Below are 13744 nucleotides of genomic sequence, written 5' to 3'. Positions count from 1 at the left end.
CACTGGGGTTTTAAAGTCCATAATTAATTAGCAATATTCCGAAAATAATAATTACAAAATATATTATTATTATTATTATTGTTATTATTAACTACTTTTTATTCTATAAAGTATTATGTATCATTTATTTTTTCTTCAAATTATACGCGAAATTATTTAATAACTGCTGTATAAAAGACTTATAAAAGAAGCCGTCAATTCCGTGTCATCTCTGTGCCAACTCTTTTACTGCACTCAGAAGCATCTCCTTCCTCCTGCTTCTCTCCCAACCTCCTCCTGTGACTTCTCCTCTTCCTCTCCCTTCTCCTTCCTATTCTGCCACCTACCATTGATAACGCCATCTCTCCCTCTCTCCGCCCTCGCATCCATGCCCATTCCCATCCGCTTCTACAAATCCAAGGCGCCACCACCTTTCCTCCAAGGTCAGGGGCAGCACTAGGGTTTCAGGGCAGGAGCCTCTGCGAACCGAGGAAGATCCATTGCGGCTTAGATCTGAGCCTCCGTGGCTTTACGACTTCTCGGCTCGTCTTCTCTTGGGCTCCCGCTGTTAATTGGATCTGGTGAACTGAGGCAAATGGTGCCGCAGTAGCTTCTTGTGGCGTCTCTTGACGTAGATTCTTCGCTTTACTGAGTGTCGGACTGTATTGGACGTAGTTCGACGGGATTTTGTGGAACCGGTGAGGTAACCGTGGAAATATTCGATTTTGGCGGAGATCTGGAAATTCAAGGTACGCGTCAGAGTCGGATAACTCAAATTCGTTTTTTTTTTCCACTGGTGTTTTACTTAATCAGAACTAGCAAATTTCGAATGAAATTCCCATTGGAGGAATAGGGTCGTCTTCTTTCCTCTCTAAAGGTACTCTTTTTTCCTTCGAGTCTAGATTTGGAAAGGTAGGTTAAAAAAAGAGCATACAGTGAGCGGTGAGAGGGACTCTTGTAACCCTCCCATCAAAAACAGTTTTCAGGGTCTCTTTAATTTCCTACAGTAAGTTTCGAAGATCATTTATCCAATAGTATCTCATAACCAGTGCGTTAATTATCAATATCCCAAATGATTTTTTGTGTCTGTATTTAGTATAAAGGTTTCATGATGTGCACAGTTGTTCATTCAGTACTTTCATGAAGCCTTGCAATTTATGTGAAATTCCGGCAAATAAGAATTTCATCATGATTAAATTATTGTATGCGGTTTTAATATGAGCCAGTAAGTACTATAGTAGTATAATAACTTTGGGTCTGCAATTCCTCCATGACAATGGAAGCATTAGTCATATGCTAATAACTTTAGTTATTGAACCATAGACTGTGATGAACAACATGGGGGTATCGAGGTGATGATAACTAGCTTCCACGAATGATTCTTTGAGAGGAGAATCCATATCGTCTTGAAGAATGAAGAAAGAGAGGATCATTTTGTTTAAACTTGTGTTACAAATAAATTTTGTATGCAAAATTATTTATGTGTACCTCTTCCAAAGAAAATAAGCTAATCTAAAATGAAACATCTCCAATAACTTGGTCATGGTGGTTTGACTCACTGTTACAACTAATTTCCATTAGAACAGAATTTATAGTATTAAAAGTCTATAATTATTTTCTGATGCAGCAAAGAACCACATAACAAAAGCTTAGGCCACAAGCCAACAATTTGAATCATGGCAGTCATATGTTAATATCTTAACACAATTCCTCTCTTATGACTTTGTTGTTTTGTTGGATAAAGTATGATGAGGATGATTAAATAACTTGCAAATATATAGGTGTTTGTTTATTATGGTCAAGCAATCATGTAATTTATGCAATATTTAGTTATGTAAATAATGATTGAATCATGATAGAATTGTTTTATGTGCTATTAATTTAAATCAATAGTATTCTTTCATGTGGACATTTGACATGCCTGCCACCATTAGAGTTCATGGCTTTTGGAAGTAATGTTTTCTCCGTTCCTATGTAGCAAGGTAACCCATGTCTCGTTTTTTCTTAAATTTTAAATTTACTATATTGAATATATAACCAGAGCAATTTGTAATCTTTTTCTTTTCTTTGTATTCAATTTCCTTTGCTTTTGTCATCATTACTCAAGGAAATATCATGGTTAGGCCAACTAAATTGTGCTTATTTCAGATCAGACTGGAAGCTTCTTGGTGATGATACCTAAATCCTTATTATTTTCAATCATGATGAAACTCTTGCCCTGAGGTTTATGTCCATTTTGAAGTAAATGTCTTCAAACATAATTACAATCCACTTGATAATGATGATGAAAAACTATTAAATGTAAAATAAATAAATTCTATATGGCTCATTTTTCCAACACCAAGGTGAGCATGTAGTAATCAGTTTCAAATTTTACTATGCAGGAGATTTGCTGATAGAAGTATGTCGTCTCTGAAGGAACATTTATATGATAAAACTTTTCTTTTTGGACTTAAGCTATGGGTTGTAATTGGGATAGTGGTTGGGGTGTCCATATTGGGTGTTCTTTCGATATTAGTTATATGTCTTAATGCTAGGAGTCAGAGGAGGTTGCGAAGGTCTTCCAACAATCTTCCACTCACCCAGATACCAGCAATTTCAAAGGAAATTAAAGAGGTGAGAGTGGAACAAGTACCAGCTAATGAGTTCGTTGCACGTGATGGGGTTCTTCTTACACTTCATGACAAATCAAATGAAAAAGTGTCAGATAAGGTTATGGTCCATTTGGGATTTGGCAAATCAAGGCATGCAGATGAAAAAAGTCAGTCAGGCTCTTTTCATTACATAGATAAAGATGGTAGTTGCCATTCTGGTGATGAAGGAAGTTCAGCCATAGTTGCCACACGGAGACAATCTTCTTACCCTATAACTGCTCCGTCACCTTTGACAGGTCTCCCAGAGTTTTCTTACCTTGGTTGGGGTCATTGGTTTACCTTGAGGGACTTGGAAGTTGCGACCAATCGATTTTCAAAGGAAAATGTACTAGGGGAGGGTGGTTATGGTGTTGTGTATCGAGGACAACTCATCAATGGCACTCCAGTAGCTGTTAAGAAGCTTCTCAATAATCTGTATGCTTTCTTTTCATAATTCTTCTTAAACCTACAGTACTGTTCTTTCATATTCGTTCTGTTAAATCTTATGTTTGCCCTTTGGGCATTTGATTATAGAGGTCAAGCAGAGAAGGAATTCAGAGTGGAAGTGGAGGCCATTGGTCATGTTCGTCACAAGAATCTAGTCCGTCTGCTTGGATATTGTGTTGAGGGTACTCAAAGGTAAGCTATACTTTTTTTTTCCCAACCATTTCCTTTATAGCATTTACATTACTTCAACATGCTGCACTAGGGCTACAATTTACATATGTGGTATTTTTTCTCTCAAAGTTTTCTATGGCTCCTCCAATGACAAAAAGGTTTAAATGAAAAAGCTTGCTGAGAGTGATTAATACAGAATGTTTTTGTCTGTTTTTCTCATATTCTCAGGATGCTAGTTTATGAGTATGTGAACAACGGAAATTTAGAGCAGTGGCTTCATGGAGCTATGCGTCAGCAAGGTTCTCTCACTTGGGCGGCTCGTATAAAGGTTCTTTTGGGCACTGCAAAAGCGTGAGTCCTGATTCAATTAATACACCAGATAAAAGTTCATGGCATGCCTTTTCTTTTAGTTTTAGTTTATTCTAGATAACTACATATTGACTGTCCTATATTTTATTTTGTCATGTATGCCACAATGGAAATTTTAAATGAATACTATAATTTTTGTAATGTATTTTAAAAATTGTATCTTTCATGGTAGTCTTGCTTATTTACACGAGGCAATTGAGCCAAAGGTGGTGCACCGAGACATCAAATCCAGTAACATATTGATTGATGATGAATTCAATGCTAAAGTATCTGATTTTGGTTTGGCCAAGCTGTTGGGGGCTGGCAAAAGTCATATCACTACTCGAGTTATGGGTACCTTTGGGTTAGTACTCTATACTCTTTTCTGCCAAAATAAAATGTTAATGAATAGGTCTTTTCATGAACTAGCATTATGGACTTTTCTTGTTTGCAGTTATGTGGCTCCTGAATATGCTAATACCGGGCTTTTAAATGAAAAGAGTGATGTATACAGTTTTGGTGTTGTTCTTCTGGAAGCGATTACAGGGAGAGATCCTGTTGATTATGGACGCCCAGCAAATGAGGTATGCACATGCAATTTCTTCTGTGAAATTGTGTTCAATTAATGATAAGTTAAATGGGTTAGTCCTAGCGTACCTTGCAGGCTGTGATTATTTACCTTCCTACTAACTCCATTTGCATTTGCTACCTATCAGAATATTACAATATTACCTTTTTCTTATGCATGGCCTACCTTGGTATGTCTTACAAGATTTTGAATTAAAAATTTACAGGTTCAGGTCGGAATCAGATTCTATATCCTCCGTCCCTGTACCCATAGGGTATAGGATATCCGATGGATATACTCATATCCATCAAAGGATCGGATATCTTCTATGCTTATAATTTTTCTTCTTTCTATCCAACTATTGTCATCTAACAAAAACATATTAAAATTATCATCCTATATATATATATATATAATTAAAAAAATAGATTAAACATCTATATAGCCTCCTCCTAATATCAACAAAAATAGTTAGTGGATTTTAGAAAAAGAAAATTTTCTTTAATATATGTATATATATTATTTAATCGAGTATTCGGGTCGGATATCGGGTATCGATAGTCCCTCCATACCCTCCTCCATTCGGGTTAGATATCAGATTCTCCATCGGGTTCAGGTGAAATTGTCATCCCTACATGGAAGTCAGCATTAGTCTTCTAAATTTTCAACAAGGTTAGCTACTTTGTGTTCACTACCAAGTACATATCAAACAACCACATGGAAGCTAAGACATAATGTGTTGATGTTAGAGTTGATTATTATTTCAGCTTTAAAAAAAAAGGAAAAAAAAAGAGTTGGTCTTTATTTGCTAAAATTTCCTTATTATTGCTACAGATTTGTTTGCACTTAACATGTCTTTGACGATCTATTGGTGAAATGTAATAGTTTGACGTTATCTTTAGGTACTCACATAGTTTTGACCTGAAGTTTATCTCTTCCTATGATTGCATGAGCCCAGTAGCTTATCTATAATTATACCGGCATGAATAATGTAATTTTGAGCTTCTTTTATTTTATTCAACATGAGTTCATCCACTCCATCAATGGGGTTTCTTATGTTTCTTTTAATCTTTTACACTTTCTATTAAAAGAATAGATGCTGGCATTAGTAATTATAAACTGATAATGTTCATTGACAAGATAAGATACATGTAGTCGATCACAAATAGAGTTGGGACTTAGTATTGTTGTATTGATTTTGATTATCATATATATGTACAATTCCCCTGGTAAAGGAACAATTCTAGAGAGGAATATGCAGCCAACTTTTGATAAATATCAAGATTTATAGTTTAATTTCGTGTTTGGGTATTGGTCCTCAGTCGGAACCAAGTCTACTAGAGCCATGCCAATGGTGTCGAGCCCTGTGTTGAGAAGTAATAGTGGCAACAATGTCAGAAGAAAAGGCCGTGGCGATCATGTGTTGAGTCCTATGTTAAGCATTAGAAGCAGCATCAACAGAGTAAGAGGGGTTCAGGTGTTGAGCCTATTTCTGTTGGGAGAATAGGAGGAGAAACAAGAGTCTCGTTTTGCCTCCCCGAGGAACCACCAAAGGAGATAGTTGCTGGAGGAAAGCCTGCATATGTCGTCATTGGAGGAAGAAGTTGTTGCTTCACCTTGTGATCAGGCCTCAGTATTTTCCACCTCATAGCTGGGGAATGCTTCAACACAGTTTCAAGACCTTGTGTCCATTGAGGCCTTGTTCCATGTTCTCTGATGTCTCAACCCCATTCCATATTCTGGCTGGACAGTGGAATGAGATGTTTTATCTGTGCTGGTCAACAAAGCAAATTTTTTAGATCATGATAATTAGTGTTTAGAGAGTTTGAGTTGTTAAATATGCATTTTATTCATATTTCAAGTTTTGACCACAATCTCTTCTTCATCCTGCTCACTAAAGTTAGAAGCGTCCTTATAAGCATGGGCACAATAAAAGTATATTTTTATAGCCCTCTTTCACTTCACTGTTATACCTACATATGCTTGCTATTATGTAGGTAAATCTTGTTGACTGGCTCAAAATGATGGTTGGGAGTAGGCGTTCAGAAGAAGTTGTAGATCCAAATATAGAGGCAAAACCATCAACGAAAGCACTTAAACGTGCTCTTTTGACAGCTTTGCGGTGTGTTGATCCTGATTCAGAGAAGAGACCAAAGATGGGTCAGGTTGTCCGAATGTTGGACTCCGATGAGCCAATACCACGTGAGGTAAGATCTTGTTGGCCTATGTTTTCTTTTGTTTTAAACAAGTGCTGAAGCACAAATTGTTCGACAATAATTAGCTTCTTCAGTTCAAACAATTACAAGCGCTGGCAAATCTCTTACCTGGTAAGTTGTGGCTAGACATATAGTTAATAGACTGTACACAAGCCAAGCTCAACTGGGAGATAAGTAGATCGTAAATAATTTGTCAAATTGCGTCTACTTCCATGGTTACTGAGCTCAAAATTGAACTTGAAAAATGTTGTTTTCAAGAATTCTTTGAGATCAAACCTAAAAATGTTGTAAACCATGCCTAGAAATATAACCTTTTGGCTTCTTTACATTCTTAGCGGGCATTGTTTCTGCTGGAAGACATCTAAAATTCTGTTAATAAAGAAATCTGTCATTTTTTAAAATTGCAATTCTATGTTACTTTTTAAGGGCTTGAATATTTAAATCTCTCAGTGAAATATTTGTGAGGTGCATAAATTTATGTGATGCTATGGACCAACTTGGGATTTGCAGGACCGAAGACATCGTCGAAACTGTGCAGGAAACACGGAGATCGATTCTCAGAGGGACAGCTCCGACACCGATAAAAGTGACAACCCAGATTCTAGATACAGCAGTCGAAAGAACCGACCGGCTTCAAGCAAATGAAGCTTTCAAAATCCAAGACGACGTCATCTTCTGCTTCATTTGTTTCATTCTTTAAACCGGCTGCTTCCCTATGCTGCAACAACTGATATTTACTACATTAATCATCTCTTTAGACTACCACGGATGGAGTTCGAATCAAGCAGCTGGATTAAGGAAATGTTTTCTTACCATATTTTATATTTTTCATGGACAATTATTTCGGCAGATGCTTGTACTTAAAAATAGTGTGTACATGCTTTTGGTTATTTGAGAGATGTGTTCCTTACCTACAATAGGGAAATGTTATTGCCCAAGAGAACTATGCCTTGATTGCTATTGTATAAGCTTCGTTTCTGCTATCTGAATTTAATATCTAGATTTTAAATACTATCTTTTCTTTTGGTGAAAATATTTTAGATATCTCATTTAATATAAAATTATGGTGGAGTATTGTGAAATTGTGTGGTTAGGTGACATGCTGTTAAAAAAAATAAAAATAAAGAATCTACACAGCGAAAAAAAGGGCTTTTACGGCTATTCCGCCATAAATTAAATAGATATATCCATTTTCTTCTGGCCGAGTGCGAGAACGGCCACCGTTGATCCCGGTCACATTCACCTCCCCGCTTTAAATCCCGGTTCCCATCGCCACCCGTCCTTCTGCCTTCCGAACCATGGAACCTCCCCGAGGACTCGCCGCCGATCTCGACCCCTTCGCCACTTGATCCCTTTTCCGCCTCCTGATCCAACTCTCCTCGAGGCTTGCCGCCTTCTTCGCCAGCGGCGACCGTCCGGGCTGGCCGTGGTCTTATGCGTGACGGAATCTGCCATCTATGAACGTGGACATGGGGATCGGTGATCTCGAAGGTGATGGGGGAGGCGGGGAGGAGGATGTGGTGCCTACGAAGGAGGATATCCCTGTCGACAAACTTTCCGAGGAGACCGCTGAAGTGGTGGAGGCCAAGCCCGACGACGGGAACATTCGGGAGGCTGAGTCGTCCCTCCAGGAAGGGCTCTCGCTCAATTATGAGGTTCGATATCTCTCGTTTTCTCGTCCGGATTCCTAATCGGTTAGTTGTTCCTGTTCTATGTGGTACTTTTTCTTATATATAGACCTCGTGTTGTTTCCCAGATTGATTTAGCGGTGGATTTGCCCTTTTTATGTAAACTAACGATAATGTGACATTGTCTCTTGTTAGGTTTCAGAATTCGCGTTGTAAGTTTTGTCCATACCGTAATATACACACACACACACTTAGTTTTGTTGAACTCTAAGAAGTGATTGGTTTTCAATTCTTGCATAGAAATTATTGGCTAGGCAGTTAATATATATACACACACACACACTTAGTTTTGTTGAACTCTAAGAAGTGATTGGTTTTCAATTCTTGCATAGAAATTATTGGCCAGGCAGTTAATTTCGTGTTTAGAAAAAAAAAAGGATGACTTGACAACCTAAATGCTCGATGGTGGATTTTTGGCTTTTGGACTTTGATGTCTGGATAATAATTAAATTACACTTTGAGATTAATATCTGCAATTGGACTTGGTTCATTAATTTTGTTTTTTTACATTGAATGATAAAGGAAGCAAGAGCACTTCTGGGAAGACTTGAATATCAAAGAGGTAATATTGAAGCTGCTGTTCGGGTATTTGATGGAATAGACCTTCAAGCTGCTATTCAGCGATTACAAAGTTCTAATGGTGATAAGGCTCCTGCAAAGAGGAATCGATCACGTAGTGAATCTGTACACTTGCCATCACAACATGCTGCTACCCTTGTTCTTGAAGCCATCTATCTGAAGTCCATGTCTTTGCGGAAACTAGGCAAAGCTGCTGGTATGAGTTTCTTTTCATCATTTATAATCTGTACAGATTGTGTAAGTCTCTCTGAATGTTTATGGGAATTCCTTGTACTTTCTTTATGTTAAATCTGTTATCTAAGTGCTGATGCTTTCTAACCTTGAAGCTTTAGTAAATCAGTAAGTTGTGTTTCATCTTGCAGAAGCTGCTCGAGAATGCAGCAGCGTCCTTGATGCTGTAGAAAAGATGTTCCAACCTGGCATACCAGATTTTTCAGTTGAGCAGAAATTACAGGACACAGTTAGTAGAGCAGTGGAGCTACTTCCGGAGCTCTATAAGCAAGCTGGGTGCTATCAGGAAGCCTTTGCTTCATACCGTCGTGCACTCCTAAGTCAATGGAATCTTGATGATGACTGCTGTGCAAGGATTCAGAAAAGATTTGCTGTACTTTTATTGTATGGTGGAGTGGAGGCTAGCCCACCTAGTTTGGCTTCCCAAGTTGATGGTGCATTTGTTCCAAAAAATAATATGGAAGAGGCTATTTTACTCCTAATGCTAGTGTTAAGAAAATGGTCTCTGGGCAAGGCCCAGTGGGATCCTTCAGTGATTGAGCATCTTTCTTTTGCACTCTCTATATGTGGTCAAACTTCTGTACTTGCTAGACACTTTGAAGAGGTCATGCCTGGAATATATCCACGGTGTGATAGGTGGTACAGCTTGGCTCTTTGCTATAGTACTGTAGGTCAAAGTCTTTCTGCATTGAACTTATTAAGGAAGTCATTAAACAAAGATGAAAGTCCTAATGATATCATGGCATTGCTATTGGCTGCTAAGATCTGTAGTGAGCATAATTCTCTTTCTTCTTCTGGAGTAGAATATGCACGGAGAGCTATAGCAAACGCTCAAGTTGCAGATGAGCATCTAAGAAGTATAGGTCTTCGTTTTCTAGGGATTTGTCTTGGAAAGCAAGCTAAGATTGCTTCTTCAGATCATGAAAGGTCAAGCTTGCAAAGTGAAGCCTTGAAATCCTTAGATGAGGCAATTTCTATTGACCTCGATAACCCAGATATACTTTTCGACCTAGGACTTGAATATGCTGAGCAAAGAAATACAAATTCAGGACTCAGATGTGCAAAAGAATATATTGATGCAACTGGTGGATCGGTATCCAAAGGATGGAAATTGCTCGCTCTGGTTTTATCTGCTCAGCAACGTTACTCAGAGGCTGAAATTGTAACAGATGCAGCTCTGGATGAAACTGGTAAATGGGAACAAGGACCGTTATTGAGAATCAAGGCAAAGTTAAAAGTGGCTCAGTCTCTACCTGTGGATGCAGTTGAAGCATACCGCTTGCTTCTTGCGCTTGTTCAGGCCCAAAGAAAGTCTTCTGGATCTTTCAAGAATAATACAGAGGTTTTCTTGACCTTTACCTGCATTCTATCATGAATTATTTTTTTTCTACTGGTTGCCCTTGTTATACGTATTGCTTTAATATGGTGGTTTTGCATGTGATGACCAGAATAATAATTGTGATCGTAAAACTTAAAGTAACTAAGAACCTGGAAAGTGGAAACCATGGTCGGAATAAGAGGTGTATAAGTTTAGGAAAGAGGTGGAAGAATGTTCTTATCATAATTTCAAGTGCTGATCATTACCAGTTGACTTGGCTTAAACTATTGGCATGGGCAAATTTTAGAGGAATGCCTATGCTGACACAGTTTTGGTGGTATTGATAGAGCCATGGACTATCTTGGATGGTTTGGTCTATCCATGACCATTTAATTTAGCAGTGATGGGAAGTAGATCAAATACTATAAAAGGAGAGGGGAGTGAAAGAGGTAAGTACCAATTGGAGCACTGACAACAACAAAGAGAAGGAATGCTGGAGTCAAAGAAATCGAGATGCATTGATATTTTGTACCTAAGTTTATTCTAATTTCAATTCTATTTGTCCAAGGCCTTTTAGTGGTTTGAAGCTATATTTATATACATACAGAGAAATCAATTCTTAGATACCCTGAGAGTGTTATTGAATGATTCCACTAGATGTTTCAAGAATCAGCACTCTTAGGATATTACAATAACCAGTTGTTTGATTTGATGCTTATTTTGATATTAGTAAGATATAATTATTAATTGAAATACTTGATGTATATTTTGTAACTTGTTGATCCAAAATTTTAATTTGATTGATTATCTAATTTCAATTAGCTTATATTTATAAGTTAATAACTTAATTTGAAAGGGATTATAGGAGTGCAACTAATTTAGGTTGATATCAGCACATTTTAAAGTGCACCAAATGCCAGCATAGCATGGCACTGAAATTGTACCATTTTGGTTGAAGATCAAAACATTGGCATGCAAGGATACTTTACAATATAGTTTTTGTTGCAATGGACCTTTTTGAAGTCCCAGAAAAATATTTAGAGAGTCAAGCAGATGAATTTCCTCATAGGATAATGTTTTACATTTTTACATCACAAATTGTTCATTTTTACAATGAAAGTAAAACAAGAAATAAAGTTGATATCAGCTTGTCCTGTTGGCATATGATATATCTATTTGATGGATTCTCATTTTTATTTCTATCAGTTTCTTTACTGTTATGTAGTGTGCAGATTAGGCACCCAGAGATGTAGCATGGGATCTTTCTGTATGTTCACATCAAGATAAACTTAGGCCATAACACAAATCTAGAATGTGTTATTGCATTGTGCATGACACATTTGTTTCTAGTCACAATATATTGTTGAAAGTTGCTAGGATTCACATAACTAAATAATAGTCCAAGAAGTAGGCTGTTGTGATGCAAAATGTGGAAAAGGAAAATGTGCCACCCAACAAAGTGTCTATCCTCACAACAAAAGATTCAAATGCTGCTATTGAATGTTAATCTAAAATTGTCATTGATTCTGATGAAGTTAGGTTCGTAAGTTGGCAATTCAATTATGCTTTTCTTATTTGACACTCTTTCTGTCTGTGTTCATGTTTTCACATTGCATCATTAATAAGAACTATCTAAACAGAAATCTACTAAAAACACATATGCCTGCCAGTGCAAGTATTTGTACATCATTCATAGGGTGAGCATGAGACAAATAAGAAATTGTACAAATAACTTTGTAGTGCTGCTTAATGAAATCATTTTACTCTTCAGTGCTGCATTAAATCTCATTTGTTGGCTAGTAGTTGGATGGATATATATAGAGCCATAGTGCATAATTCACAATAGAGCTGTAGTTGTTTTTTCGTATGCAAATCATTGTTTACTTGTGGTATCCTTAAATTCTGATTTCTTTCAGATTGAGGATGACAAAGTCAATGAGTTTGAAGTTTGGCAAGGTCTTGCCAATCTATATTCAAGCCTCTCCCACTGGAAAGATGCTGAGATATGCTTGGATAAAGCTAGAGAAATGAAACCTTTTTCTGCTTCTATTCTACATACTGAAGGTATTGAAGACCATATTTACTTTCTTTATATTCTTAATATCAAAGAAGGGGAGCCTTGGCGCAATGGTAAAGTTGTTGCCATGTGACCAAAAGGTCACGGGTTCGAATCCTGGAAACAGTCTCTTGCAAAAAGCAGGGTAAGGCCATGTACAATGGATCCTTCCCCGGGACCCCGCATGGCGGGAGCTTCGTGCACCGGATTATCCTTTTTATATTCTTAATATCAAAAAGGTTCTCTGAAGATCTGTTACTTTTAAGAGACTTAATATCCTTTGCTAACAATCTTACTCGGCCCTAAATGGTGGTTTTGTTACTAACTTGTGCACGAGAGATACTGAAATACTTATTATTGCTAACTTTGTCAGGACTCTTATAGGAATGGGGCAATAGAAAAAATCAATGTGGAATTTGCTAATAACTCTATAGTCCAAATATTATGGTTCATTGTAAAACCTAGATAACTATATGCTCCTGTTAAAATAAAATTCTTGTTAACTTGGCCATGAATTGCTTATGCAACTCATGCCCAGTAAAGGCCCCTTGACTTCCTATTACCTTGGACGGAGAAACATTGACATGTTAGTTTCAGTGGTCTATCTTCTGCATCAAAATTTGGAAGGATTGACTTAACTAGGTGGCTGTAGCGTTTTAGAATTTTCTGAAAATTCTTGCTGCATTGAGTCCATGAACCACAGATTTGACCATGTTTTGCATTACTAAAAATCTGTCACCTTGCTATCTACAATTCATCAGGTTGTATTTTTGAAGCCTGTGGAGAGACCTACCAAGCAGCATTGGGTACTTACTGCAAGGCCCTCTCAGTTGAACTTGACCATGTGCCATGTAAAGTATCTATTGGCGCTCTACTGTCCAGAAAAGGCTCAAAGTCTCTGCCTGTCGCTAGAAGCTTTCTTTCTGCCGCCCTCAAGCTAGAACCAACAAATCGGTCGGCTTGGTATCACTTGGGTTTGATTCACAAGGAGGAAGGCCGGTTGAGTGATGCAGCAGACTGCTTCCAGGCGGCATCATTATTAGAAGAATCAGATCCTATAGAGAGTTTCAGATCTATTGCATAAGCATCAAAGTAAATGTTCATTTCCAGTTTTTCTTTGGGTTTACCTTCACATTTTGCCTACATAGCTTCATTCAATTGGATCTCTTTTGTACATTGTATTTATAGAGATTAGTCTTTGTGGACTCCCTGTTCTTTTTGGTTTTGTTTCCTGTAGTGTAATATTGGTTCTTGCTGCTTTGGCAGCTTATAAACTGTTAAAATTGTGTTCCGTCTGGGTCCTTTTATCCGAGTAGTAAGGCTAAAGAGGATAGTTCTTCATTCTACGTAGAAGCCTTGGTAAGTATATAGTAACAATAATAAATCTTCTTTTTCACAGCTCATTTTCTCTCTTCTTCCTCACCAAATCAAACTTTCATATCATAAATCTTAACAACAGTCTGTAAAATTCCTGCTGTATAATCCAAACGACGCATTCCACTCGATTCAA

At 37.5% G+C, this 13744-nt stretch overlaps 2 protein-coding genes across 5 annotated transcripts; both read left to right on the top strand.

Moving 5' to 3' along the window:
• The first annotated feature begins 203 nt into the window (after nt 1-203).
• LOC122007834 (probable receptor-like protein kinase At2g42960) lies at nt 204-7279 on the top strand. 4 transcript variants are annotated; one of them, XM_042563359.1, is made up of 9 exons: nt 205-728; nt 2128-2280; nt 2364-3047; nt 3147-3251; nt 3459-3581; nt 3772-3942; nt 4033-4162; nt 6144-6353; nt 6873-7279. In XM_042563359.1, coding segments are annotated over exons 2-9 (1560 nt in total). In that variant the 5' UTR covers nt 205-728; nt 2128-2278; the 3' UTR covers nt 7008-7279. The 4 variants fall into 4 exon arrangements, with proteins under 4 accessions (XP_042419291.1, XP_042419292.1, XP_042419293.1 ...); XM_042563357.1 differs by having other exon boundaries at nt 204-728; nt 3772-4162; XM_042563360.1 differs by lacking the exon at nt 2128-2280.
• Nucleotides 7280-7564: 285 nt separating this feature from the next.
• LOC122007833 (protein NPG1-like) lies at nt 7565-13525 on the top strand. Its single transcript, XM_042563356.1, has 5 exons — nt 7565-8017; nt 8573-8825; nt 8992-10202; nt 12095-12242; nt 12996-13525. The coding sequence occupies exons 1-5, from the start codon at nt 7820-7822 to the stop codon at nt 13316-13318; spliced, it is 2133 nt and encodes a 710-aa protein (XP_042419290.1). The 5' UTR covers nt 7565-7819; the 3' UTR covers nt 13319-13525.
• The last annotated feature ends 219 nt before the right edge of the window (nt 13526-13744 follow it).

The sequence above is a fragment of the Zingiber officinale genome, chromosome 8A (genome assembly GCF_018446385.1).
Source record: "Zingiber officinale cultivar Zhangliang chromosome 8A, Zo_v1.1, whole genome shotgun sequence".
Classification (NCBI taxonomy): domain Eukaryota; kingdom Viridiplantae; phylum Streptophyta; class Magnoliopsida; order Zingiberales; family Zingiberaceae; genus Zingiber; species Zingiber officinale.
Note: the sequence above shows the minus strand (reverse complement) of the source record. Positions and strands in the feature narration are given on the sequence as shown.

Bases quoted from the DNA above. Each gene is read 5' to 3' on its own strand.
- LOC122007834 (XM_042563357.1), top strand. The intron at 3,252-3,458 runs GTAAGCTATACT...TCATATTCTCAG, and splicing joins TGTGTTGAGGGTACTCAAAG to GATGCTAGTTTATGAGTATG. The intron at 3,582-3,771 runs GTGAGTCCTGAT...CTTTCATGGTAG, and splicing joins CTTTTGGGCACTGCAAAAGC to TCTTGCTTATTTACACGAGG.
- LOC122007833 (XM_042563356.1), top strand. From the start codon at position 7,820: ATGAACGTGGACATGGGGATCGGTGATCTCGAAGGTGATGGGGGAGGC. The intron at 10,203-12,094 runs GTTTTCTTGACC...GATTTCTTTCAG, and splicing joins CTTTCAAGAATAATACAGAG to ATTGAGGATGACAAAGTCAA. The intron at 12,243-12,995 runs GTATTGAAGACC...ACAATTCATCAG, and splicing joins TTCTATTCTACATACTGAAG to GTTGTATTTTTGAAGCCTGT.